Source organism: Oncorhynchus mykiss, chromosome 17, assembly GCF_057628025.1.
Source record: "Oncorhynchus mykiss isolate SJ-2025 chromosome 17, ASM5762802v1, whole genome shotgun sequence".
In the NCBI taxonomy this organism is placed as follows: Eukaryota; Metazoa; Chordata; class Actinopteri; order Salmoniformes; family Salmonidae; genus Oncorhynchus; species Oncorhynchus mykiss.
Window position 1 is genome coordinate 2,840,701 of NC_143038.1, and position 24,592 is coordinate 2,865,292.

A 24,592-nucleotide genomic window follows, 5' to 3' on the forward strand; every position below is an offset into this window, starting at 1 on the left:
TGAGTTTGTGTGGCTGTCAACAACAGACTGAGTGTGTGTCCTGTAATTATAGCGGCCAAGAAAGTTGCCCAAAAAATGTAACTGCTCCCTCTAGCGAACACAGGAGTAACGTTGTTGAATTCGTTTCATTTTAACAGCAGGCAGCCGAAGCAAGGCTTGGCAGAATGGTCGGCTGCCTTGATTACAATTAATTTTCCATGATACATTTAATTAACCATCATCGCCATCCAAACACAACTGTGCGTTTGATAAATGTATCTTCTGTTTTGGCGTCAAGAAGAGAGAGAAAAAGCGCCTTGTTCTGGAGTCTGACCGGTATAACGACACAGATGGGACTGCACCATACAACAAGCAACGACGCTTCCCATTTAAAGTTTTGGATGAATGCTTCAACATAAGGATTGTAACTGAATACACACGAATAAGGGACGTGTTTCATATTATTTTATTGACACGTTTCGGGTCAATGAATGTGTTTTTCCAAGTGAAAACATGGCTAGTTAGCTTCAGCTAGCTAACTCGCTAAAAGGCTAACTGCATCAATCTGAAGCAGGGTTGAGATGTTCGTCTAAATTTGGACCGAAGCTAGCTAATCCAGGTAGCTAGCTAGCCACTGACAACGTTTCTGTGACAAGCTGTCAAACCCATTGTATGTGGGATTCTTTTTATATGGTGATTATTGATTGTGCGTGTTGGGAAAACTTGCAGATCGAAGCTTTGATCACATTTGCTGGCGGAGTTGTGGAAACCAATGTTTCATTGACATCGCAAAGTTAGCCTGCTCGCTACCAAACGTGACTACTATCCTCGACCAGTCAATGGAATTCCGAATGAGTCATTTCGGGTGTTGTCCTCCAAAATTCGAAAAGCAGGAGGACAGCTTCTAGAATCCTACAAAAGCTGATTTCTCATCCCGCTACACGTGGGATGAGACCTATATCGAAAGGAATAAAATCTGAATTTTTCCGAACATGGGGTCTTTAAAAGCACTTCAAGAATGGTGTCGGATACAATGCGAGAGTTACAACGATGTAGACATCAAGAACATGTCATCTTCTTTCCGGGATGGCTTGGCATTCTGTGCCATAATCCACCGATATAGACCGGATTTGATGTAAGTATTTAGTTAGTTTCAATCAACTTTGAAAAACGTTCTCCACTTCTTCCCAGGCCTAAACAAGATGATCTTGTCCCTCAGAAACAATAAATATTTAGAAACATAACACGCCAGCAACAAAGTGGGTTTATTTACATCAGGGCAAAATGTCAATATTGACAAGAATTCTAAAATAACAATGGAGCTCACTAACTCATCAAGAATTTAACAATTTGCTCCAAAATAGGATCACTAAGTACAATGTTGCAACGTGCTGTTACAATGTAACAACTGTTAACACCATAACTATCTGGGTGCTGAACTTCGATACTTCGATACAATGCGTGACTGCTGATTTCACTGTAATCTAATCCTATCAGGACACTCAAGTACACTCTGTGTTCCTGGTCAAACTCTAGGCCAAATGAACTGATCTAGTTCTTGCCTAGTTAAATTTAAAAAAAATCTCGCCTGTAACTAATAATAATATAATAATATCATGGGGTGGCAAGTTAGTGCTCTCAGCCAGAGCCAGACCACCTTCGGAATGATGTAGCCAGGGAACTAAGTTTGTCCTCACCGTCACAGAACTGTGGAACGGAAACCTTTTGAACTCGATCAAGATCATGTCACTTCAACATGGAACTAAATATAGGGAGGGTGTGCCCTCTAGCTTGTGTTGCTGTTTATCATTTTGGCACCAGTGTTTGTGTGCACAAATATATGTTTTGCTAACCTACATTGCCTTTCGCCACAACAATCAGTGTTCCACCAACAACGTTGTTGTGAGCTATTACAGCCAGCAAACCTAGGCTTGACTTGTAGTCCAGGCGTCATTGCAGAGACTGTTTCTAAGCAGCGTTAGAAAGGGGAAAACCAAGGGTAAGCCAAGTGTGCTGTACGGTATCTAATGTGGGTTGACGGGTCTGGCCCTGTCTGTAACAACACACCCCTTTTCCTGTGTGGGACTCGCGCACTGCAGTCGCAGAACAAGGGCACAGTTAGGCCACAAACTAACTGCATTAAAATGATTGCGATGATGGGCTGCAAGGAGGCAGAAGATGGTAAATAGAACTGCCTTGGCTGAGAGTAGGAGTGAGCAAACGATGATGCCTCCCATTCAATACAGTACAGATGATTCAGGTACAACCATGCACCTTGTACTGTAACTTTGCTGTGTACAGCAGATGTCACATGTTCTGTTTCCATGTCCTTCAAAGTGTGTGAAAACCAAGCGTGCATGACCTGCATGCAGGATCTCATACACGATGCACCAGTACTACCCACTGCACCTATCCTGGCTTGTGTGTGTGACAGGACATGAGATCACACGGCGTGACCTAAGCCTTCAACTACTACATACAGTAGAAAGGGAGTGAGTGAGTGCAAATGACACCAGATATGTTACAATACATCTTCCTCTATGGGTCAAAGGCTGAAGATCCAGCTTTACCTCTGTCTCCTGAGCTCAGAGCTATTTGGCCAGGCAGCCTCATCAGCCAACCAGCAGCGCTGCAGTGGCCTGGCCTCTCTGTGACTGTCTTCAGTCTGATCCAGACAGACAGGCCATCAGGGTAATCTGCAGCAAGGGGCCTCCTCCTGCCAACCTGCATTTAGCTCTCATGCTACTCTAGCCAGCCGGTGTACAGTACTGCACAGCGATGCTACTCCAGTTCTTATCACTGACAGCGTTCAGCACGCCACTGTACTATACAAATGCTTATCTGACAGAAACCTAGTAATGTCATTCAGGATCAGACCGGGTCCAGTTCTCTCTGACTGAAGTGGCTCTTGGTTCAGGGTGAATAAGCAAGGTGATTAAACAGAAGCTATAAGCCTGACCAAGGTTGGGTAGCTGCATCTTGTATTATTTCCTCAGTACCAACAATAAGCCTTATTCAGTAGATCCATCGATGGGTTCAGACAGATTGGCCCCTATCAGTTATTATTCCGTCACTATTGACCTCAGTTTCATGTGATTTCGGTGCCTCTACGGTCTCCTCGTGTCAGACGTGTTTTGTTTGATCTGTCATTCTCCCATGCACATGACGCTAGTGGCCTCCGTATTGTCTCTCTTTTCCCCTTTTGTGTATTTCACTTCCCGTTTCCACTCTGACACGGTGTTCTCTACCTCTGTGTTTCTCAGTTGAACCTTTCTGACGGGTTGAAGTTCGTTTTCTCCCACACCGTGCAGCTCACCCACCCAGACGGTTCAACATGTCTCCTCTTTTCTCTTTATACTGTCCACGCAGCAACATCACCAACAAATATGCTGAGGACATTTGACTACATTCTGTGTTTTGTTGTTAACCACCAGAGCATGTAGCTTAAAGCAGACCATGTAGCTTAAAGCAGACCATGTAGCTTAAAGCAGACCATGTAGCTTAAAGCAGACCATGTAGCTTGTTGGCAGCAACAGCAAGTTCACTCACACACAGTACAGGACTTAATGGTGAGGATGGTTGACACACCGGTGGCGATGGCAGGCCCCTCATCGAAAATCAGCTTGTGAGCAGGGCAGCAATACTTGTTGGATTAGGTTCTCAGTGCCTCATCCTTCCATGTCATGGTCTGCAGTGTTTCTCCCCCCAAAATGTGCAATGCTTGCAGAAGGAGTGGGTTAAGTCGGTCTGGAACTGTTGGCAGAGAGAAAAATGTGCTGTTTTTCCAGTAAATTTCTTGCAATTCTATAAATTTTTCCATGGGGCCGAGAGAACATTTTGCAGTGTGAAAATTAATTTCCTTCAATTATGCACATTTTGCCGTGGCTGATTCTGTGTTCTTATGCCCAAACATTCTAACAAAATCAATCAGGGCCCCATGTACCCTAACCCTGTGTGCCCCATCACTGATCCAGCCATGCCAAAAATATCACAATTTATTGTTAGTAGAATTTTTGTTTCTCCCTGACTGTTTAGCTTTTATTGATTTATTGTTCTCAAAGATTATATTCTAAAAAAAATGTGATAGGTCAATTATTTTCTAAATTTTTGTTGTGGCAACAACAATTTAGCTGCTGCTAAATGAGTACAGGGGAAGCATTGCTTTGATCTGGCCTGTCAGGCTGTCAACTGTTGAAGCACTGAGGGGCACCACTCCAGTGTTACTCAAGGACAATTTGGCAGTGGCAGTTGCTGCACTTTGCACAACTTTGAGTAATAGCAGACTGGGCTGTAGCATTAGCGCTTTAGCACCCGTAGGCCTACAGCAGAGTGGCAGTGTGTGTGACGTAGCGCTAGGTCAGGACGGCTAGGCTAAGTGCATTTGGGGCCATGGGAGTCAGATTAGGGGGAGAACAGAGCTCACTTTGTGCTATGGGCTGCCTCATACCAGTCTGTGGGCTTACTGTGCTCTAGGCAGTCTAATACTAGTCTATTGGCTGGCTGTGCTATAGGCAGTCTCATACCAGTCTGTGGGCTGGCTGTGCTATAGGCAGTCTCATACCAGTCTTTGAGCTGGCTGTGCTACAGGCAGTCTCATATTAGTCTATTGGCTGGCTGTGCTATAGGCAGTCTCATACCAGTCTGTGGGCTGGCTATGCTATAGGCAGTCTCATACTATTCTGTGGGCTGGCTGTGCTATAGGCAGTCTCATACCAGTCTGTGGGCTGGCTGTGCTATAGGCAGTCTCATACCAGTCTGTGGGCTGGCTGTGCTATAGGCAGTCTCATACCAGTCTGTGGGCTGGCTGTGCTATAGGCAGTCTCATACCAGTCTGTGGGCTGGCTGTGCTATAGGCAGTCTCATACTATTCTGTGGGCTGGCTGTGCTATAGGCAGTCTCATACTATTCTGTGGGCTGGCTGTGCTATAGGCAGTCTCATACTAGTCTGTGGGCTGGCTGTGCTGGTGAGGTTTCCTGTATCCAGACTGATAACCAACAGGTTGGTGTTTTTTCTATTTCCCTTCTTTAACAGAGCAGAGACTTTGCGTCCAAAAGCAACTCTCAAAAGTTCTAGGATGTGTCCCAAATCCCACCCTATTCCCTACATAGTGCACGACTTTTGATCAGGGCCCATAGAGCTCTGGTCAAAAGTAGTGCTCTACATAGTTCCATTTGAGACACAGACCTAATTTTACGGCAGGATGTTAACTGGTGGGAACATGAGGTTTAGTTCCCTGCTCCAGGCCCAGTCAACCAGCCACCTACTCATTACTGCTGTGTTGAGCCAACCTGCTGTCCTTTCATCACAGTGGGGTTCACCCATAAAACACTGTTGATGTTGATGGGTGCTGTGGCCCCATTCTCAATGAAATATAGAGGTAACTGGTTGTGTATGGCCAAACACTGTCTGTCGTTCTGTTCGGATCCTGATGATGTTTGATGGGCCAATCACTCCCCACCCCCCAGATAGTTAGGCCTGTCATTACTTAGATGCACTAAGCAAAAATCGCTCCGCCATTTCCTGGTTGCTAAAATTCTAATAGTTAGCCTAATTTCAGTTTGTGTGACAAAACAAACAGTCATTGTGTAGAGAATCATTGTACCATCTAAACCACTTTGAAAAATATTTTCCATAACCCAAAATATAGTATTTTCAGCTGTTTGAAGCTGGTGTACAAAACCAAAACTAAAAGACGCAAAAGCAAAACTTCAGAACGGAAGCGAAGCACTTATAGAACATATCTACCACTTCTTAGACATGCTTTCAATGGGAATCAATCTATAACCAATCTATAACTCAAATTTCTATGTGAATTTGTTCGGGTTGCCCAAAAAGTGACATATTATAGCTTTAATATGCAATATGGGTTATTTCTGGTCTGCTTAGATGCTCACCCTTTTACCTAACAATAGCAGTGTGATCTCTCATAATTTGAACGTAGTCTTGTGATTGTATCTATGATTTAGAGTAGGTTATTTGTTTAGATTTTAAATGTTGTCTCTTTCCCCCCTGTCATTCTAGAGACTTTGACTCCCTCTCCAAAGAGAATGTCTACGAGAACAACCGTCTGGTGAGTCACTAGAACACATATCACTTCTCCACACACGCAGACACACTCTAATAGCCTTGGCCTAGATGTAATGATTAGTTGTGAACCAGCTAGTGACTTCTTGTTGCCGAATACTGTAATTAGCTGTGACAAGTCAGTCATGGTCGTTACTTTGGTTCCCTTCTCTGTGTCTGTGGTAGGGTATGTATTGGGTGAGTTCTGTAATGCTAGAATACAGTGTAGCCAGGTGTAGGCCTACTAGTGTCTATGAGAGGGTGAGTGTTGTTTTGGAAGGTAATAGAAATGAGTAACAGATGTCACGTGGGTGAGACAGTGGAGCAGTGTCTGCAGTTAGTTAGTCAGCTAACTATCATACATTTTCATCTGTCAGTTTCATGTCTGTCTTTCTGTGTCTCTGTCTGTCTTTCTGTGTCTCTGTCTGTCTGTCTGTCTGTCTGTCTGTCTGTCTGTCTGTCTGTCTGTCTGTCTGTAGAGAGCATAGTTGTTTATTGGTTCCTGCCGGAGCCTGACATGTGAAGGGGGGAGGGAAGGAGAGAAGAGGGGAGGGAAGGAGAGAAGGGGGGAGCGAGAGCAAGCAAATGAGGACAGGAAAGAAAGACAGAACAGTTAACCAAAGGGAGGATATGAAAAAGAAATCGTCCTCCGCTATCGGTTTGTTTGTAGCAATCATTTAAATAACAAAGCCACATATTTGTTTATCAACAACGGCAAAGGTGCCAAAATAACATTGCCCTGATGTTGAGTAGGGTTTGGTTAGCCTACTTATAGCAATCCTCAAACTGAGCTTGAGTGTTGTCTACTGAATGCTACTAGTTACATTTCTTTCCAATTATCCAATAGCTTTTTCAGGATTGAAGCAGTTGGTGGTCGACATAACTGTTTGTTTCACTGGCAGCATGTCGGATATCTGTGAACATTTGCAGTGTTTCACTGTAGCTACAGCATTAGCCTGAGTTAGCCCGAGACAGCCTAATCCTGAACCCAAACACGCAGCATGCTAAACTAAAGCTAGGTGATTAACGTCCAATCACTGTCTACACGGTAGATTTCAGTTGTTCCCCTGCGTTTGTTTACCATTGTTTCTCAGACTTATCTGACTCCTGATAATCCTTGAAGGTTTTAGTCATCATGGGACGTTGTGTTTCGAGTTAATTGCCAGAGTTGATCTTGCTGCTGGGATACCATTCAGCTCACCTACTGTCTGCAAGCTGTCGTTGTTTTGACTGATATTACATTTGATGAATATGTCTGTTTTTCACATGCAAAAACAGCTCCCGTTCACTGGTTTGTTTAAATGTACACCGTTTGTAACAGTTTGTTTACATGTACACAGTTTGTTTACATGTACACAGTTTGTTTACATGTACACAGTTTGTTTACATGTACACAGTTTGTTTACATGTACACAGTTTGTTTACATGTACACAGTTTGTTTACATGTACACAGTTTGTTTACATGTACATAGTTTTGCATCAATTGTGGCCCTGTTTACTGAACAGCTGCCAAGTGATTGTATTATCCCCAGTGTTTTGTAACCTGATCAGCTCTGCGTCCCAAATGGCACCTATTCCCTACATATTGCACTACTTTTGACCAGAGCCAAATGGACCCTGGTCAAAGTAGTGCACTATATAGAGAATAGGGTACCATTTGGGGCAGAGAACTATTAAGGCCTTCATTTCCTCAGTGGAATTTTTCATTAGGCAGATGGTTATCCAACCAACAGTATTCTGGCAGGCTTTAACATTTAATTATGACCAAATAACACAGAGGTTTTTGAAGCAGGGGGTCAAGTATCAAAGTGTACACAGGCGCGTGCACACACACACACACACACACACAATAAAAAAACTGGTTTTCACATTGTCTTTCTCCATTCTTTCCCTCCCTCCCTCCTGCCCTCCTTCCTTCCCTCCCTTCTTCCTTCCTTCCCTCCCTCCCTCCTCTAGGCGTTTGAGGTCGCAGAGGAGGAGCTGGGAATCCCTGCTCTGCTGGACCCAGAGGACATGGTGTCCATGAAAGTGCCTGACAGGCTGAGCATCATCACCTATGTCTCCCAGTACTACAACTTCTTCACCAACAAGTCCCATGGTGAGTAGTACAGCTCTGGGGTTGGAGGGCCCAGACACTGTGAAAGCGCCAAATCCAGGGCTGTGTTGTGGAATGTTGCAGATAGAATTGTCATGAATAGAGCTTACGTGATTTATTTTACTATTTGTCAGAAAGGCATATTTGTTCTACATATTATAGTTCTATCTGAATATTCCACAACGATCGCTTACTGACCGGTGGTCCAGTACTCCTGGGCCTTTAGTACACAGCTGTAACCTAAACGGTTCGCTGGCTGGATGAGAAGTGGTCCTGTGTTATTAGATGTGACAGTATCACTGACAGGCCATCACTGAGTCACTACTATACGATTGCATTTGTAACTGGTCTCTCAAAAGGCCCTCTGGGTTTTATAGTGCTCTGACGCAAAGGAAAATATCTACAGTTAGCCAATGCATAAACTCCATTAGAAATTGACTGATACCATCTCCCTCCTGTAGCCAACCCCCCCTGCTTGAAGAGGTCCAGTGGTACAGGCCACATTGAGCCGGCCCAGAAGAGACTGGTGGCCCCTCTGGAAGACAAAGTGGTTGAGCCCGAGGTAAGGGCTACGATGGTATCGGGAATCAGATGATGCACGAATACATGTGGTAAAGAGGTCAATGGAATGCGACCAAAACAATGGAATTGCCATGGAAACGCGTAGGGGAAAGGTCCTGAATCTCCTCATTGCCCCGCAGCAATATTAGCCAACATTTAGGCTATTGTTTATATGTGTTGCTAGCTTCCAACCAGAACATTAAGCTAGCTAAGACCGACAACACAATCAAACAGACTATACGGCTACAAGTAGTGAATGGCGCTACAAACAGACTACACTAAACAAGTTAAATGTCTTACCTGTGTTGAAATGTTTTCCACACACATAGCTAGCTACGTGTAGCCTACTTGAACACCGGCTCCCCACAATTCCCCGCTGTCCCACGCCGAATAGCCTGAAGCCAAAGGGCTCTTCTCACAGGCTCTATTTCCCAACGTGGGAGCACTGTAGGTCGGGATTTCTGACCTGGTGTATGTTATTTCTGTATAACAAAACTCCACGACAAAGTTGCCTCTTTTACACTGGGGGTCAATGGGAAATAATGTTTTCCTTGTTATTACGTGGATATCGACTTGTAATATGCAGATATTCTGGATTTACGGATTGCGTGTACGATGTCATTCACGCGATTCTAATTCTAAGCCTTATTAATTTAAACTAATGGCTGCGTGGACCCCAGGAAGAGTAGCTGCTGCTTTTGCAACAGCTTATGGGGATCCTAATAAAATACCAAAAAATACGACATTGATTTAGCTTTTATTGTACATGCATGATAACTAGAACTAATTCATTGTATTTGTTTAACATAACAGGGAAACTATTTGTGCTGGTATTTTGGCACGGACAAGACCCGGACAATCACTGAAAACGTGTTCAAAAAACATTGACTGTCACAGTATCAGGTGTCAATGCTAACGTGTCCGATGCATGAATGGATTGTTGTCTGTCTGGCATCTATTGGTGTGGCCGTATGGTAGAGGTTGGGTACTCGTTGGTGTGTGAGTGTTTCGATAGAAGTCACGTTGTCCGTTACATCAACGAGGTACGGGATTGAGTAATTCTATTGACTAAATACATTTTAGTCTAAACTTGTAGGATAGGCCATCTCAAAAAGATGCCCTATAAGAGAGTATTAATGTGGACTATATCCTGTAAGTTTAGCCTCCATTGTTTTTCTTTTAAAGATAGCCTTTGTATCCTGTCTCTCCCCTTCTTCCGCATGCCCTTTCTTCGACTTCCTCCCACCGTCCCCCCATACCGGCCTCCTCCCTTCTTCCCCCTCTTTAGACAGAAATCCACTCCTCCTCTTCCCCCTCTTCCTCCTCTTCTTCCTCTTCTTCTTCCTGGCCTCTGAACTCCTCCCCTCTCTCTGGTCCTGAGCCTAGACAGTAGGATGGGCGGGGGGTGGGGGGCTAGGGGGATCAAAACCGTTAGGTCAGTCATTTTGAACTTTAACCTCTGTACATAGTGTCTATTTAACACTTGTTTTATACTACTAACGTTGTGTGCCAAGTTTGAACACTTGCTGCTAACCCTGAGACTTTTAACTCAACCTAAAAACACCTGCTAGAGTTTCTTACATCACTAGTACTAGTGTTCTACTAGACTTTCCTTGCTAATTAGCGGCTGGTTTGGAACTTTACTACTTTTCCACTTAATACATATCACTTTTTAATATCAAGACAATGTTTTTCAGCGATTATAAAATACATGTAGCTAGTTAAGGCAATGACTCTAAGCCGAGGAGGCGATGGAAATATAACAGACTGGTTGTAGCTAGATAAGCAGAATGAATCCTCCACATCCTCGATCCTGACTCCATGTTTGATCTCCCCCCACCTCCCTACCCCCTATCCTCTCCATCTCCCCCATCCCACACCCCCTCCACCTGCGACCCTCACCCCCTGGCCACCTGCCTGCCACGCCCGTGCTAGCTGAGCCTACCTGTTCCGATGGGTACGGACGGAGAGGTACAGGCGGGGGTGAAGCGTAGCACCCTCAGCAGCAGCTGCGCCGCCTGCCAGAGGCACGTCCACTTGGTGCAGAGGTTCCTGGTCGACGGCAAGCTCTACCACCGCAACTGTTTCAGGTGAACACCCGTTCAGTTACTGCATATCTGGTCTGCACAGCTACTACAACATACTGCTGAGTCTCTTTACTGTATAATGATTAAACACTGCTATTCCAGTGACTCAAAACAGACCGTTTATATCCTCTGTTGACATGTATTTCCAGAGTTTAGAGAGATTCAACTTATTTCAAGTGTTTAAACAATGTGCTTACCACAGGGTTTGTCAGAGCCTATGTCAGGCTATAGTCTGAATGTTGCCTCCTGCTCTCCTCTCTCTCAGGTGTAGGGAGTGTAGCAGCACTCTGCTGCCTGGGTCCTACAAGCTAGGAAACGAGGTCGGCTCCCTGGTCTGCACGCATCACTTTGCCAGGTCTGCCTTAGCCAATCAGAACGGCCGACCGGACCTAAGCAAGCGACCGACAATGGTTCCGTCCGTCAGGATTGGTCGACCCATGCTGCCTCAAACTTCTCCTCCTTCTGGGAGGGACCAGGCGGCAAAGACTCCGGCTCAAGAGACTCCGCCAGCAAAAGGGACTCCGCCCCAAGAGACGCCAGCAAAAGAGACTCCGCCCCAAGAGACGCCACAAAAAGAGACGCCGCCACAAAATGAGACGCCACCAAAAGACACTCCGCCACAAAAAGAGTCTCCACAAAAAGAGACTCCGCCCCAAGAGACGCCACAAAATGAGACTCCACCAAAAGAGACTCCGCCCCAAGAGACGCCACAAAATGAGACTCCACCAAAAGAGACTCCGCCCCAAGAGACTCTACCAAAAGAGACTCCTCCCCAAGAGGGCGTCACCAATGAGGATTACACCCCCACACCAACCAATGACTCTGACTCTACACCATATCCTATCTCAACGACAAAAACAGACTCTTTGAAAACAGAGAACGAGAGGGAAGACGGTGCAGGAGAAAGAGAGGTCAAACCTCCACCCTCCATTCCTCCCAACCCTTTTGATGACATCGAGGAGGGGGGGGAGGAGACTCCGACAACAGCCAAAACCACAGCCAATGGGGTTATCCCTTCTACACCTGTCAGTCATCTAGGACCAGGGGACAGTAAGCCAGTCCCCATCCCTCGCCGCTTGTCACAGCCCTCCCCTCCACCTCGTCCCGCCCCCAGGGTCCGCCCACCCCGCGTTGACAACCTTGCGGTCAATGGTGAGTGGTCGATTAAGGTGATTGACAGCTGAAATAAGTTAGTGCTATTTGCTACTGTAGATCCTCAATTGAACTGTGAACTGTGAACTCCGTCCTAATATAAAATATATGAAACCTCTTGATTTTGACTCTCAGGTGATCGTGGTGAACACAGGAGATGTCTTCCTCCAGCTCCCAGACCTCGAGAAAGATCCCACTCCCCTGGAAGGTTCAGTATACTGACTAACCTATCTTTACTAGTCGACAGTGATTGGCCTACTTCATCTGTTTCTCTCCCAGTCTCTGTCCAGCAGTCTTTGTGTGTTAATGCATGTTGATGTTTTCATGCACTCATCTGTCTTTGTTGTTTTGTCTCCCCCCTCCCTTTCTGTTTCTGTCTCCCCCACTCATCCTGTCTCTCAGCTCCAGTCTCTCCATCGACGCCCCCAAACCCCCTAACCCGCCCTGGCTGGCCCTCGTCCAATCCCAAGAACCCAAGAAGAAACCAGCACCTCCCCCTCCCCCTGGAGTAGCCACACCCCCACACACTGGTTCGTTATCTTCTCTAAAAGGGGAGGGCTCCAGACCACCCACGCCCCCTGCACCCGCCAACCCCTTCGATGAGGAAGAGGAGGTGGGGTCAGGGGAGGGGTCAGTAGGAAGTTTGGTTTCTCCCACTGTGGTGGTGAGTCATCCGTGGTACAGCATCTCCCAGGCTGACCAAGACACGCCCCCCATTGGGGGTATTTCCTCCCGCTCTGCAAGCCCCAATGGCTTCAGGTGCAAGAAACGCCCGGCGCCCCCAAAGCCTGTTCCAAAGGCCCCCGGCTCTAACTCAGGTGAGTGGGCCTTGATGGCAACAGGATATGATAGAGGTTGGTTAGAGAAGTGGTTCCCAGACCGGGGGACCTAGGACCTACCCACAGGGGTACTTGAGAAGACTTATCAGACCATAGACTGCCTGGTAAAATGGTACTTTAGTGGTCCTCTGGGCAGAGCAAAATTCAGTTGGTACAGTAACCAAAAAAGGTTGGGAACCACTGGGTTAGAGCATTGGACGAGTTGTAGCCACTTCACCTCAAATCATGTCAATCATGTGTCTTGTATGTCCTGCACAGCACTGTGGTTTTGTTGTTGTCATTTTGAAAGTTACCATTCGATGTGTATACATGGATGTTCACAATGTTTTTCTCTCCATCCTCCTCCCATCCAACTCTACTTTGTTTTCCATTTCAACTTCTGCTCCTTTTTTCTGTTTTCTGATATCACTTCATCCCTCTATTTCTTCAGCCCTTCCTCACTCCCAGCCCTCCTCTTCCTCTCCCTCTCCAGCTATTAGCATAGAGAGCCTATCCTCTGCCTCCGACCATAGCTCCTCCCACCCAGCTTCCCTAGGGGGCGGGCCCACGGGCGATCAGGACAACCCTTTCACCAAGAGCGTATCAGAGCCCTCCATCTGTGGGCCCTGTGGTGGCTCCACCCCCTCCACCTCAGCCAATCGCCTCTCTCCGAGCCCCTCCCCTCCTCCCCAGCCAGCCAATCCTAGCTCGGCTCCGGCCACTCCGCAGAGCAATCGGAGCGCCAGGCCCCCGCCGCCAAGACCTCCAACGACACCCAGCCCCCTGGCAGCATCAAGTGCTATCCCAGTTCCACCCCCCAAGGTAAGGGATTCTGGACTTTTCATTTTTTTCACCATGTAAAAATACATGAACTGCACTAACTTCCAATATCCTTTTAATGATACAAGATATTCAATGTAATGAGCTTTATACCTAACTAACAGATACTATGATAATTATTTAATACCTTGACATTAATCTCTGTCTTCTTCTCTCTACTTCCAGCGGACTTGTAAGGAAAACCCTTTCAACAGGAAAGCCTCTCCCTCCCCCGTTTCCTCCCCTACAACCAGACCCCCTAGTGGCCCTCGCCCCGCCCGGCCCCCCGCCCCTGGACACGGCTTCCCCCTCATCAAACGCAAGGTGAGATTGTGAGGACACCACAGTCCGCTAAAGTTTGTAATTCAATGAGTCACTCGAGGATTCAGCATCAGACAGTCTTTTTTTTAATGGAATGTGGTGACAAGCCAGCAACAGTCTACTATTACTGCTATTACCATAGGCAACGGTATTGGTTATAGTTTGACTAGTGGCACTAATGTTTTCAAAGGAACAACTCAATCTGGATGTAAATAATGTGAACTGTACCATATTGTATTTTTTTAAAGATTGCAGTGCTAGTGTGTTTTGTGATGTGTGTGTGTTGTCCAGGTGCAGTCAGACCAGTACATCCCAGCTGAGGACATCCATGGAGAGATGGGAGAGCTGGAGAAACAGCTGGATGAGCTGGAGCAGAGAGGTGTGGCTTTGGAGAGAAAACTACGCGATAACCCCAATGGTAAAACTATCATATAAACCTCTCAAGACTAGTCTTATGATATAGGGAGGTTGCGTGGTCCCAAATTAAGCCTACCCCTGGACTAAGAAGCATGTTCAGTTGAGAGTCTCTATAAAAAAAAATGTTTGGTCCAAGTCAAATGTTATTGGTCACGTTGTTTAGTAGATGTTATTGCGGGTGTAGTCAGGTCAATAGTCTAATAGGTCAATAGTCTAATAGTCAGGTCAATAGTCTAATAGTCAGGTCAATAGTCTAATAGTCAGGTCAATAGTCTAATAGTCAGGTCAATAGTCTAATAGTCAGGTCAATAGTCTAATTGTCAGGTCAATAGTCTAATAGTCAGGTCAATAGTCTAATAGTCAGGTCAATAGTCTAATAGGTCAATAGTCTAATAGTCAGGTCAATAGTCTAATAGTCAGGTCAATAGTCTAATAGTCAGGTCAATAGTCTAATAGTCAGGTCAATAGTCTAATAGTCAGGTCAATAGTCTAATAGTCAGGTCAATAGTCTAATAGTCAGGTCAATAGTCTAATAGTCAGGTCAATAGTCTAATAGTCAGGTCAATAGTCTAATAGTCAGGTCAATAGTCTAATAGTCAGGTCAATAGTTCAAATAGTTCAATTAACTTCCTTGTTCAGGGACAGAACGACAGATTTTTACCTTGTCAGCTCGGGGATTCGATCTTGCAAGTCCAACGCTCTAACCACTAGGCTACCTGCCTCCCCAAAAGTCTACTATTCAGTTCAATAGTCAGATCAATAGTTTAATAGTCAGGTCAATAGTCCATATTTGTATCTATAGTATAATATTATCCATATTCCTGTTCTAGATGAGGAGGAGGAGACTTTGCTGGTGGACTGGTTCACTCTGATCCATGAGAAACACCTGCTGGTGCGCCGCGAGGCTGAGCTGGTCTACACGTACGTACCAGAGCCTCACCAGAGCCTGTGCTCATTGGCCCATTTAGCAGCTGTCTCTTTAAGATTCTCACACAATTTATTTCCTCTTGACAGGGCCAAGCAGCAGAACCTGGAGGAGAGGCAGGCTGATGTAGAGTATGAGCTGAGATGTCTTCTTAACAAGCCAGGTGTGTGATCTCACTTCCTGTTTGTGAATGGCATCATAGAGCACAAGGCCCTTGCAGCTACCCGGGATGGGAGGCTTGTTAACTAAAGTCCTGATTCCATTGTTGGACTGAATTCACTGAAAAGGAACGGGGTCCAGAAAAGAATCCACGTTTTAAGTCACTGCGTTACTCTTCATCCTCCCCTCCTAATCCCTCCATCTTGTAGAGAAAGACTGGAATGAGGAGGACAAGGGCAGGGAGCAGGAGCTGATGACAGAGCTGGTCACCGTCATCGAACAGCGGAACCAAATCATCAACAACATGGATCAGGACAGGCAGAGGTAATCAATCACCTATCATCTCCTGTCTGAGCTCATCTAGAGCAGGATGGGCTAGTAGATGTCTGTTTTTTTTGTTGGTGATCTTACTGTGCTTCTCCAACAGGGAAGAGGAAGAGGATAAGCTGGTGGCGACCATGTTGAAGAGAAAGGGTAAGACGAGACAAAAGCTTCATGTTTTGTTAGAACTCTCCCTTTCATCTTTCTTTCCGCTCAAAGTATTCACGCTTCTCGTCCATGTCTCCGTCTTCCCTCTCTCTTCTTTCTCCATCTCGCCCTTCCTCCAGACTTCCAGAAGGAGCCAGCAGCAGAGGGTGAGCAGCAGCAGCAACAGAAGAAGAAGAAGAAGAAGGAGAAGTTTAAACCCATGAAGGTTCTGAAGAGGTTGAGTGTGAACCAAGGAAAAGGTGGCAGCCCACGCAAGGAGATGGCAGAGAAGGACAAGAGCTGAACAAGGTATGGAAGGAGGGAAGTGGAGGATGGATGGAAGGAAGAAAAGGAAGAGGGATGCCATCCTTTACAGGGGGACATATCAGATGGAAAGAGCAAGGAAACGGAAGATGAAAACAAAACACAGTGAGAAGGAAAAACAACCCAGGATTCTCACAGCTATGTGAAAGACTAATGTTACTGTAGCATATCCTTCTAATCGCTCCTCCTTCCTCTTACTGTAGCATATCCTTCGAATCGCTCCTCCCTCCTCTTGCTGTAGCATATCCTTCTAATCGCTCATCCCTACCAGAGTATGTGAGCAGAGTTAAGCGGTTGGAAATCCGGCTCGTGCTGGTGATCCACCTCTTTTCAACTGCTCCGCTAAAAAAACCTTCTGCGCTCACAGGAAAAAAAATGGCCGCTCCAAATTCGCCCCATTCATTAAAATCACAATTTAACCAACACCCATCTATTTTTGTGACTACATTGACTTACCATTTGGTATTCAAGTAATGAAACCATATGATTTGAATTAAAAGTATTTGAATTAACAAATATATTGGAATATGCCAAGCCTATTTCTTTTAGCATGTGCATATGGTAAGTACACCATCATGCTTTTGGGATGCGTGTCTTTTCAGATTACACAATTTGATTCTTTAGTTGTGGACGCTACATCGCCGCAATCCCTCTCTTGCTCTTGGTCCACATCTTGTAAGTCACCTTGATTCACCGCTCACATACTCTGCTCCCTACTGTAGCTCCTCGCTCCACTCCGCTCACATACTCTGCTCCCTACTGTAGCTCCTCGCTCCACTCCGCTCACATACTCTGCTCCCTACTGTAGCTCCTCGCTACTCACATACTCTGCTCCCTACTGTAGCTCCTCGCTCCACTCCGCTCACATACTCTGCTCCCTACCGTAGCTCCTCGCTCCACTCCGCTCACATACTCTGCTCCCTACCGTAGCTCCTCGCTCCACTCCGCTCACATACTCTGCTCCCTACTTTAGCTCCTCGCTCCACTCCGCTCACATACTCTGCTCCCTACTGTAGCTCCTCGCTCCACTCCGCTCACATACTCTGCTCCCTACTGTAGCTCCTCGCTCCACTCCGCTCACATACTCTGCTCCCTACTGTAGCTCCTCGCTCCATTCCGCTCACATACTCTGCTCCCTACCGTAGCTCCTCGCTCCACTCCGCTCACATACTCTGCTCCCTACTTTAGCTCCTCGCTCCACGCCGCTCACATACTCTGCTCCCTATCGTAGCTCCTCGCTACTCACATAATCTGCTCCCTACTGTAGCTCCTCGCTCCACTCCGCTCACATACTCTGCTCCCTACCGTAGCTCCTCGCTCCACTACGCTCACATACTCTGCTCCCTACCGTAGCTCCTCGCTCCACTCCGCTCACATACTCTGCTCCCTACTGTAGCTCCTCGCTCCACTCCGCTCACATACTCTGCTTCCTATCGTAGCTCCTCGCTACTCACATACTCTGCTCCCTATCGTAGCGCCTCGCTCCACTCCGCTCACATTCTCTGCTCCCTACCGTAGCTCCACTCCGCTCACATACTCTGCTCCCTACCGTAGCTCCTCGCTCCACTCCGTTCACATACTCTGCTCCCTACCGTAGCTCCTCGCTCCACTCCGCTCACATACTCTGCTCCCTACCGTAGCTCCTCGCTACTCACATACTCTGCTCCCTATCGTAGCTCCTCGCTCCACTCTGCTCACATACTCTGCTCCCTACTGTAGCTCCTCGCTCCACTCCGCTCACATACTCTGCTCCCTACTGTAGCTCCTCGCTACTCACATACGCTCACATACTCTGCTCCACTCCGCTCACATACTCTGCTCCCTACTGTAGCTCCTCGCTCCACTCCGCTCACATACTCTACTCCCTACCGTAGCTCCTCGCTCCACTCCGCTCACATACTCTGCTCCCTACCGTAGCTCCTCGCTCCACTCCGCTCACATACTCTGCTCCCTACTTTAGCTCCTCGCTCCACTCCGCTCACATACTCTGCTCCCTACTGTAGCTCCTCGCTCCACTCCGCTCACATACTCTGCTCCCTACTGTAGCTCCTCGCTCCACTCCGCTCACATACTCTGCTCCCTACTGTAGCTCCTCGCTCCATTCCGCTCACATACTCTGCTCCCTACCGTAGCTCCTCGCTCCACTCCGCTCACATACTCTGCTCCCTACTTTAGCTCCTCGCTCCACTCCGCTCACATACTCTGCTCCCTATCGTAGCTCCTCGCTACTCACATAATCTGCTCCCTACTGTAGCTCCTCGCTCCACTCCGCTCACATACTCTGCTTCCTACCGTAGCTCCTCGCTCCACTACGCTCACATACTCTGCTCCCTACCGTAGCTCCTCGCTCCACTCCGCTCACATACTCTGCTCCCTATCGTAGCTCCTCGCTACTCACATACTCTGCTCCCTATCGTAGCGCCTCGCTCCACTCCGCTCACATTCTCTGCTCCCTACCGTAGCTCCTCGCTCCACTCCGCTCACATACTCTGCTCCCTACTGTAGCTCCTCGCTCCACTCCGCTCACATACTCTGCTCCCTACCGTAGCTCCTCGCTCCACTCCGCTCACATACTCTGCTCCCTATCGTAGTTCCTCGCTCCACTCCGCTCACATACTCTGCTCCCTACCGTAGCTCCTCGCTACTCACATACTCTGCTCCCTATCATAGCTCCTCGCTCCACTCTGCTCACATACTCTGCTCCCTACTGTAGCTCCCATGATGCTCTTTCAAATACAGCCACTCCAATACTGTGTATATATTTGAAGTTGCCTTTGTGTGAAGAGTGTGAAGAGAAAGTTAAGAGAACTCAACTGCTTTAAGACTAAAACCTTAAACATCTGAAGACTGAATTGAAGAGGAGGTATATTTTCTGTAGCTTTGAGGTTCAGCGCAAAATGTGGTTTCTTCTGTCCCTTTTCATTATTACTTTGCACATTGTGACCCAGGCCTTTTTTAAATGGGATTTTAACAAAGATATAAATACTATGACTGCAAGTTTCTTACTATTCATCAGTCTCTTACCATGGTAGAAACTAAGGAAGAACACTCCCTCATCTCCTGCTTATTCAGTGGTCCTAAGGTTTCCCCTTTGTTCATGGACGCTGCGTATGTCTCATTGTCTGTAGATTGGATACAGAACGAAGAGTTGTGTGTGTCAGTCGGTTGTCTGGTTTGAGTCTGTGGTACTTCTGAACTATTGTGAATCTTTTTTAAAAGAGGAACCCGTTGTTGTGAGTAAATACTGCCAGTTAAGATGGAGTAATGACAACCCAAATAATTACTCTAGCTTTTAGCGGAAAGGTTATTTCTTAACTAGCTACTTACCATGTTTTCCAAATCACTGACTATTGTACTGTAGATATTATATTGGACAGTAGATATTATGTTGGATAATCACAGGTCTGAGAATGAGACATAAGACAGACAGGTAAGAAATAGTTAAGATGGAACGTAAGTAATGACTTGAAACAAGGAATGTAAAGCAGTGTATTTGACTAACATAGTTGTATCATGACAGGTCACTGACTTAATAGTATTACAGAATCTGACCAGATTTACAACCGAAACAAGTGGGAACAGTTCTAGGGGCTACATTATACAATAAGGATTGTAATAAATATATATATATATATGCATATATTTATTACAATCCTTATTGTATATTGTAGCCCCTAGAACTGTTCCCACTTGTTTCGGTTGTAATATATATATGCATGCAGTGAGTGTACAAAATATTAAGAACACCTTCCTAATATTGATTGCACCCCCTTTTGCCCTCAGAACAGCCTACATTCGTTGGGGCATGGACTCTACAAGGTGTTGAAAGCATTCCACAGGGATGCTGGCCCATGTTGACTCAAATGCTTCCCACAGTTGTGTTAAGTTGGCTGGATGTCCTTTGGGTGGTGGACCGTTCTTGATACACACGGGAAACTGTTGAGCGTGAAAAGCCCAGCAGCGTTGCTGTTAACACAAACCGCCACTTAAATATTTTCTTGTCCGTTCCCTCTCTGAATGGCACACAGACACAATCCATGTCTCAGTTGTTTCAATGCTTAAAAATCCTTCTTTAACCCGTCTCCTCCCCTTCGTTTACACTGTCATCAATAGGGGATCATAGCTTTCACCTGGTCAGTCTAGATCACGGAAAGAGCATGTGTTCCTAATGTTTTGTACACTCTGTGTATATAAATTCCGTAGATATATTTTTAACAATGTAGCAAACTGTTACTACCTACCAGTTGATATCAGTTTAACTGTTTTGGGAAAGTCTGCAAAATATGCAAATCTTTTAAATGTATATATTTTACAATGCCTTTGTTTGACTCTGTAAACGCTGTCTAATTCCATTGAGTTTTGCCTTAACTTAGAATCTGCCGTCAAAGTCGATAGTACTATGAGATCCGTTTATGTTAAGAGTGCCCTTATTTAAATGTATTCGTCAATGAAGTCTCGTTTTTGTCCGGAGTTAAACCGAATGTCTTGTTATAGTCTGTTCGTATATATTGTCTAGTACACGATCTTGTCTTCCATTCAAAATGGCTGCTTGTGTGTTTGTGCCTCTTCTTCCTATTTAAAAACTCACACCAAGGGCTTCTGTAGAGCTATGTTGAAACATGGTCCTAAAGAAACAACAGGATCGCATTGAAATCTGGGAGACTGAGAAATAAAACATATTAATGCCGCTAAAAAGATGTGGTCATATTTTAATGTACAGTACAATGCTTTTTCACAGTTTGACAAGGATGCATCGGGGTCTTCCCAGCAACATTTGTTACCATGCCATAATTTGAACAAGCATTTATGCACAAATGAAGACTAGTATCCAAGTTTGAGTTCAGAATTCCTGTGCAGTGTATTTTCTGTAGGAGAGTATTAGCAGTATAGTAGATCCATTCAGCAAAGTCAGTAGATGAGTATTCCTCTCTGTCACTCAAGTCTTCTTCTCTGGCATAATGGTCCTCAGCTCTGCGGGCCTTGTCAATCACCTCCTGCTCGCGGATTTTCTGGAAGGCGAGGGGAGACAAACAACTGTTAAAAATGTGTGAGAGAGTGAGTGTACCTGTGTGTGTTATTTCACGCTGTGTTCACCAGTGAATCTGTATCATCGAAACCGTACAGTGTAAATACTGTTGTTTTTGGGTGTAGATGATTTTCCTTAAAGACATTCCTGTGACATGAGGTATATCAGACAACTTACCTGTGAGATCTCTGTGTTGATGATGTTGCTACTTCCCTTTCCCCAGGGCTGTCATCTCCTCCAGAAACTCCTTCCTCTCCTCAATTTCATCCAAAACTAGGAAAGAAACACAATCCTTAGAAAACTTGCGAAGGAGAAACTCCTTAATCAAACACTGTGTTGGGACGGGGTTACAGTAGATTGGGGCAAATTAGTTTAGTAGAGTCATATGGAACTGAATTGAAATGAGGGGAAAGTTATGTATGTGAGGAGGAGAGATATGTAGGAGAGCCAGAGATGTGGATGACATGTTTCCCCATGGCCAGAAAGCAGCAACTCTCTCTGTGGTAATCCTCACCCCCCTGGAAGCGGTCCCTCTCCTCCTCTGGGCCCTGGTCCAGGGAAATGTTCCTGGGACGACTGGGTCTGGGTTCCTCCTGCCCCGTAGCTATAATGTTCTGGAGCCTCCTCTTCTCCTCCTCTAAATCTTCTTACAAGAGAAGTGAGGGAGAGAATGAACGCACATACATCTCTTATCCAGATCTCTCATAGAAGGAAAAGGAAATGGGGATACCTAGTCAGTTGTACAACTGAATGCATTCAACTGAAATGTGAGAGAACTACTGTAAAAGAGGGCTCATACACACAGGCCTAAATTACATTTTTTTTATACAAGAACAGTGGTACATTTGTTTCCAGGTGTCCCTGACCAACTATCAGTTAACTAGTTCTGATATCAGGAGAACAGGGCCTCGATCTTTAGAATTCCAAGCATCTCGGATAGTTGAAATGTAGTAGAGCTGATGTAGTTGTCCCTAGAACTACAATTGTCAGCGGTGCGCCCCAGGGGCTTGGCTGGAGTGTGGTTTGTGCAGTGACGGAGGAGCCGATGATGTGGGGTCGCAGGTCAATGGCAAAGCTGATCCCTGTGAAAATGCAGACAAAAAAAACATAACATCTTACCTTTGTTTGGCAAAATTATTCATAAAACTTAAATTAATGATAGGACTCAAAATTGAGCAACAGGTGTGGAGGAAGTTCAAGCAGTAAGTCAACATTACTTTCCAAGAGAAGATGGATAACAAACATGTGACACTCACTCTTAAGTTTGTCATTAAGCTGTCTTTGCTGGAAGTTGGTGAGTCTCGACTCTTGCATCATTACTGTGAAACCAGAGCACAGGTAGGCTTATTGTATGTGTGTGGATCTAACGCTCTCTCACACACACACAAAGAGAGAGAACAAAACCCCACATTTCAGTATGTCCTGAATCTCCTTGCTGTACTGGGTCCTTCTAGGACAGTTCCACAGACCTCCACCAGCTTGATCACGAGAAGACGTCTCCATCTGCAACGAATGACGGAGAAGTTATCTAAAGCCAGCTGGCTAACGTTAGCTGCTGCTGAGCAAAGACCATGGCAGATAGCAAAACGTTGCATGCTAGGAAGCTAAGATACCCAAACTGCAAACATGTAATATATGTATTAAGACATAACTAAACAGTGTTGTATTTCTTACCATGGATTTCTATTTTTTATTTTTTTTCAACGTTCTTGACGCTGCACCATGGGATAATGATGGCAGTGTCTCTTCCGGACATAACTGGCGGCTGCCATAGAAACCATAGGTCTTAAAGCCACTTGATGACACATTTGGCCTTGCAGTACAACATTGACCCACTAGAGAGAGGCAAAACCACAGATAATTGTACAAGGCATATAGAGCAATGGATAAAGGAGGTGCTCATTTTTGTGCAATAATGTGTTTGTGAGTATAACTTATATTTTTAAACGTTTAAGAATGAACCTTTTTTTTATTATGTTTTCTATTTGTGTTTCTTGACTCAAGTATCAACTGTGTAGAGCATGGCACATGATTTATCAATCCAAAGAGTTTGGGTATCAAATTGTGCGTTGTGAGACTGTCTAACTAGCTAAAACATCTATTTTTTTTTTACCCCGTCATCTAGGTTGCTGACTGCTGTTGAATGCTTGAATCCATTAAATTTCGTAGCTGAACTGTGAAGTGCGAGGAAAACGTGGCAAGGGAGACAGGGCATGGCAAGGGAGACAGGGCATGAGGGAGTAAGTTAAGGCAGGGCATTTATGAAAGTCCATGTGTAAAGTAGGGTACTGACTGTGGTAGCTATTGGCCTTCTCACTGGTCCTCTCCCCTTCTAGCTCCCTCCCTCCCGCCCTCTCATATTCAATGGTTCTCTTTGTCTCTCTGAGTAACATGCAGCCTCAGCCGATTAAACGCAGCGAATTAGCAGTCAATTTTAGTTTGCCACACACACAAACAGAAATTAAACTGCTTAGGGGAAGGGTTTGTGTTGTGGGACAGAGATCTTGTTGTTGTAGCACTGACTACATGGCAGTGATTTGATTTAATAGTGATGTTTACAGTGCATTTGGAAAGTATTCAGACCCCTTGATTTTTTTCTCCAAAATAAATACTTTACAACCTTATTCTAAAATGGATTAAATTATCCCCCCCCCCCCCATCAATCTACACACAATACTCCATAATGACAAAGCAATAACAATTTTTTTGCAAATGTATTAAAAAATAAATGAAATTACATTTACATAAGAATTCTGACCCTTTACTCAGTACTTTGTTGAAGCACCTTTGGCAGCGATTACAGCCTTGAGTTTTATTGGGTACGACGCCACAAGCTTGGCACACCTGTATTTGGGGAGTTGTTTCCATTCTTCTCTGCAGATCCTCTCAAGCTCTGTCTGGTTGGATGGGGAGCATCGCTGCACAGCTATTTTCAGGTCTTTCCAGAGATGTTCGATCGGGTTCAAGTCCTGGCTCTGGCTGGGCCGCTCAAGGACATTCAGAGACTTGTCCCGAAGCCACTCCTGCATCATCTTGATTGTGTGCTTAGTGTTGTTGTCCTGTTGGAAAGTGAACCTTTGCCCCAGTCTGAGGTCCTGAGCACTCTGGGGCAGGTTTTCATCAAGGATCTCACTGTACTTTGATCTGTTCATCTGTCCCTCGATTCTGACTAGTCTCCCATTTCCTGAAAAAAATCCCCACAGCATGATGCTGCCACTACCATGATTCACCGTAGGGATGGTGCCAGGAAACCTCCAGACTTCAAGCTTGGCATTGAGGCCAAAGAGTTCAATATTGGTCTCATCAGACCAGAGAATCGTGTTTCTCAGGGTCTGAGAGTCTTTTCAGTTGCCTTTTGGTAAACTCCAAGCCAGCT

General features: G+C 45.6%; 1 protein-coding gene and 1 long non-coding RNA gene across 3 annotated transcripts; one reads left to right on the plus strand and one right to left on the minus strand.

The window, feature by feature from the left end:
* The first annotated feature begins 92 nt into the window (after positions 1 to 92).
* micall1a (MICAL-like 1a) lies at positions 93 to 16,291 on the plus strand. 2 transcript variants are annotated; one of them, XM_021567710.3, is made up of 16 exons: positions 93 to 1,114; positions 6,002 to 6,050; positions 8,001 to 8,142; positions 8,601 to 8,701; positions 10,636 to 10,790; positions 11,053 to 11,939; positions 12,075 to 12,147; positions 12,342 to 12,757; positions 13,209 to 13,579; positions 13,763 to 13,900; positions 14,189 to 14,315; positions 15,145 to 15,235; positions 15,329 to 15,402; positions 15,608 to 15,722; positions 15,826 to 15,872; positions 16,007 to 16,291. In XM_021567710.3, exons 1-16 carry the CDS (start codon positions 972 to 974, stop codon positions 16,168 to 16,170), a joined length of 3,093 nt encoding a protein of 1,030 aa, XP_021423385.3. In that variant the 5' UTR covers positions 93 to 971; the 3' UTR covers positions 16,171 to 16,291. The 2 variants fall into 2 exon arrangements, with proteins under 2 accessions (XP_021423385.3, XP_021423386.3); XM_021567711.3 differs by having other exon boundaries at positions 13,251 to 13,579.
* A 4,596-nt stretch (positions 16,292 to 20,887) lies between these two features.
* LOC110493443 (uncharacterized) lies at positions 20,888 to 24,557 on the minus strand. Its single transcript, XR_002469146.3, has 7 exons — positions 24,061 to 24,557; positions 22,891 to 23,051; positions 22,626 to 22,719; positions 22,473 to 22,535; positions 21,731 to 22,298; positions 21,394 to 21,489; positions 20,888 to 21,199 (listed from the first exon to the last, which is right to left on the minus strand). It is a non-coding gene; the product is annotated as an uncharacterized LOC110493443 (long non-coding RNA).
* Between the last annotated feature and the right edge of the window lie 35 nt (positions 24,558 to 24,592).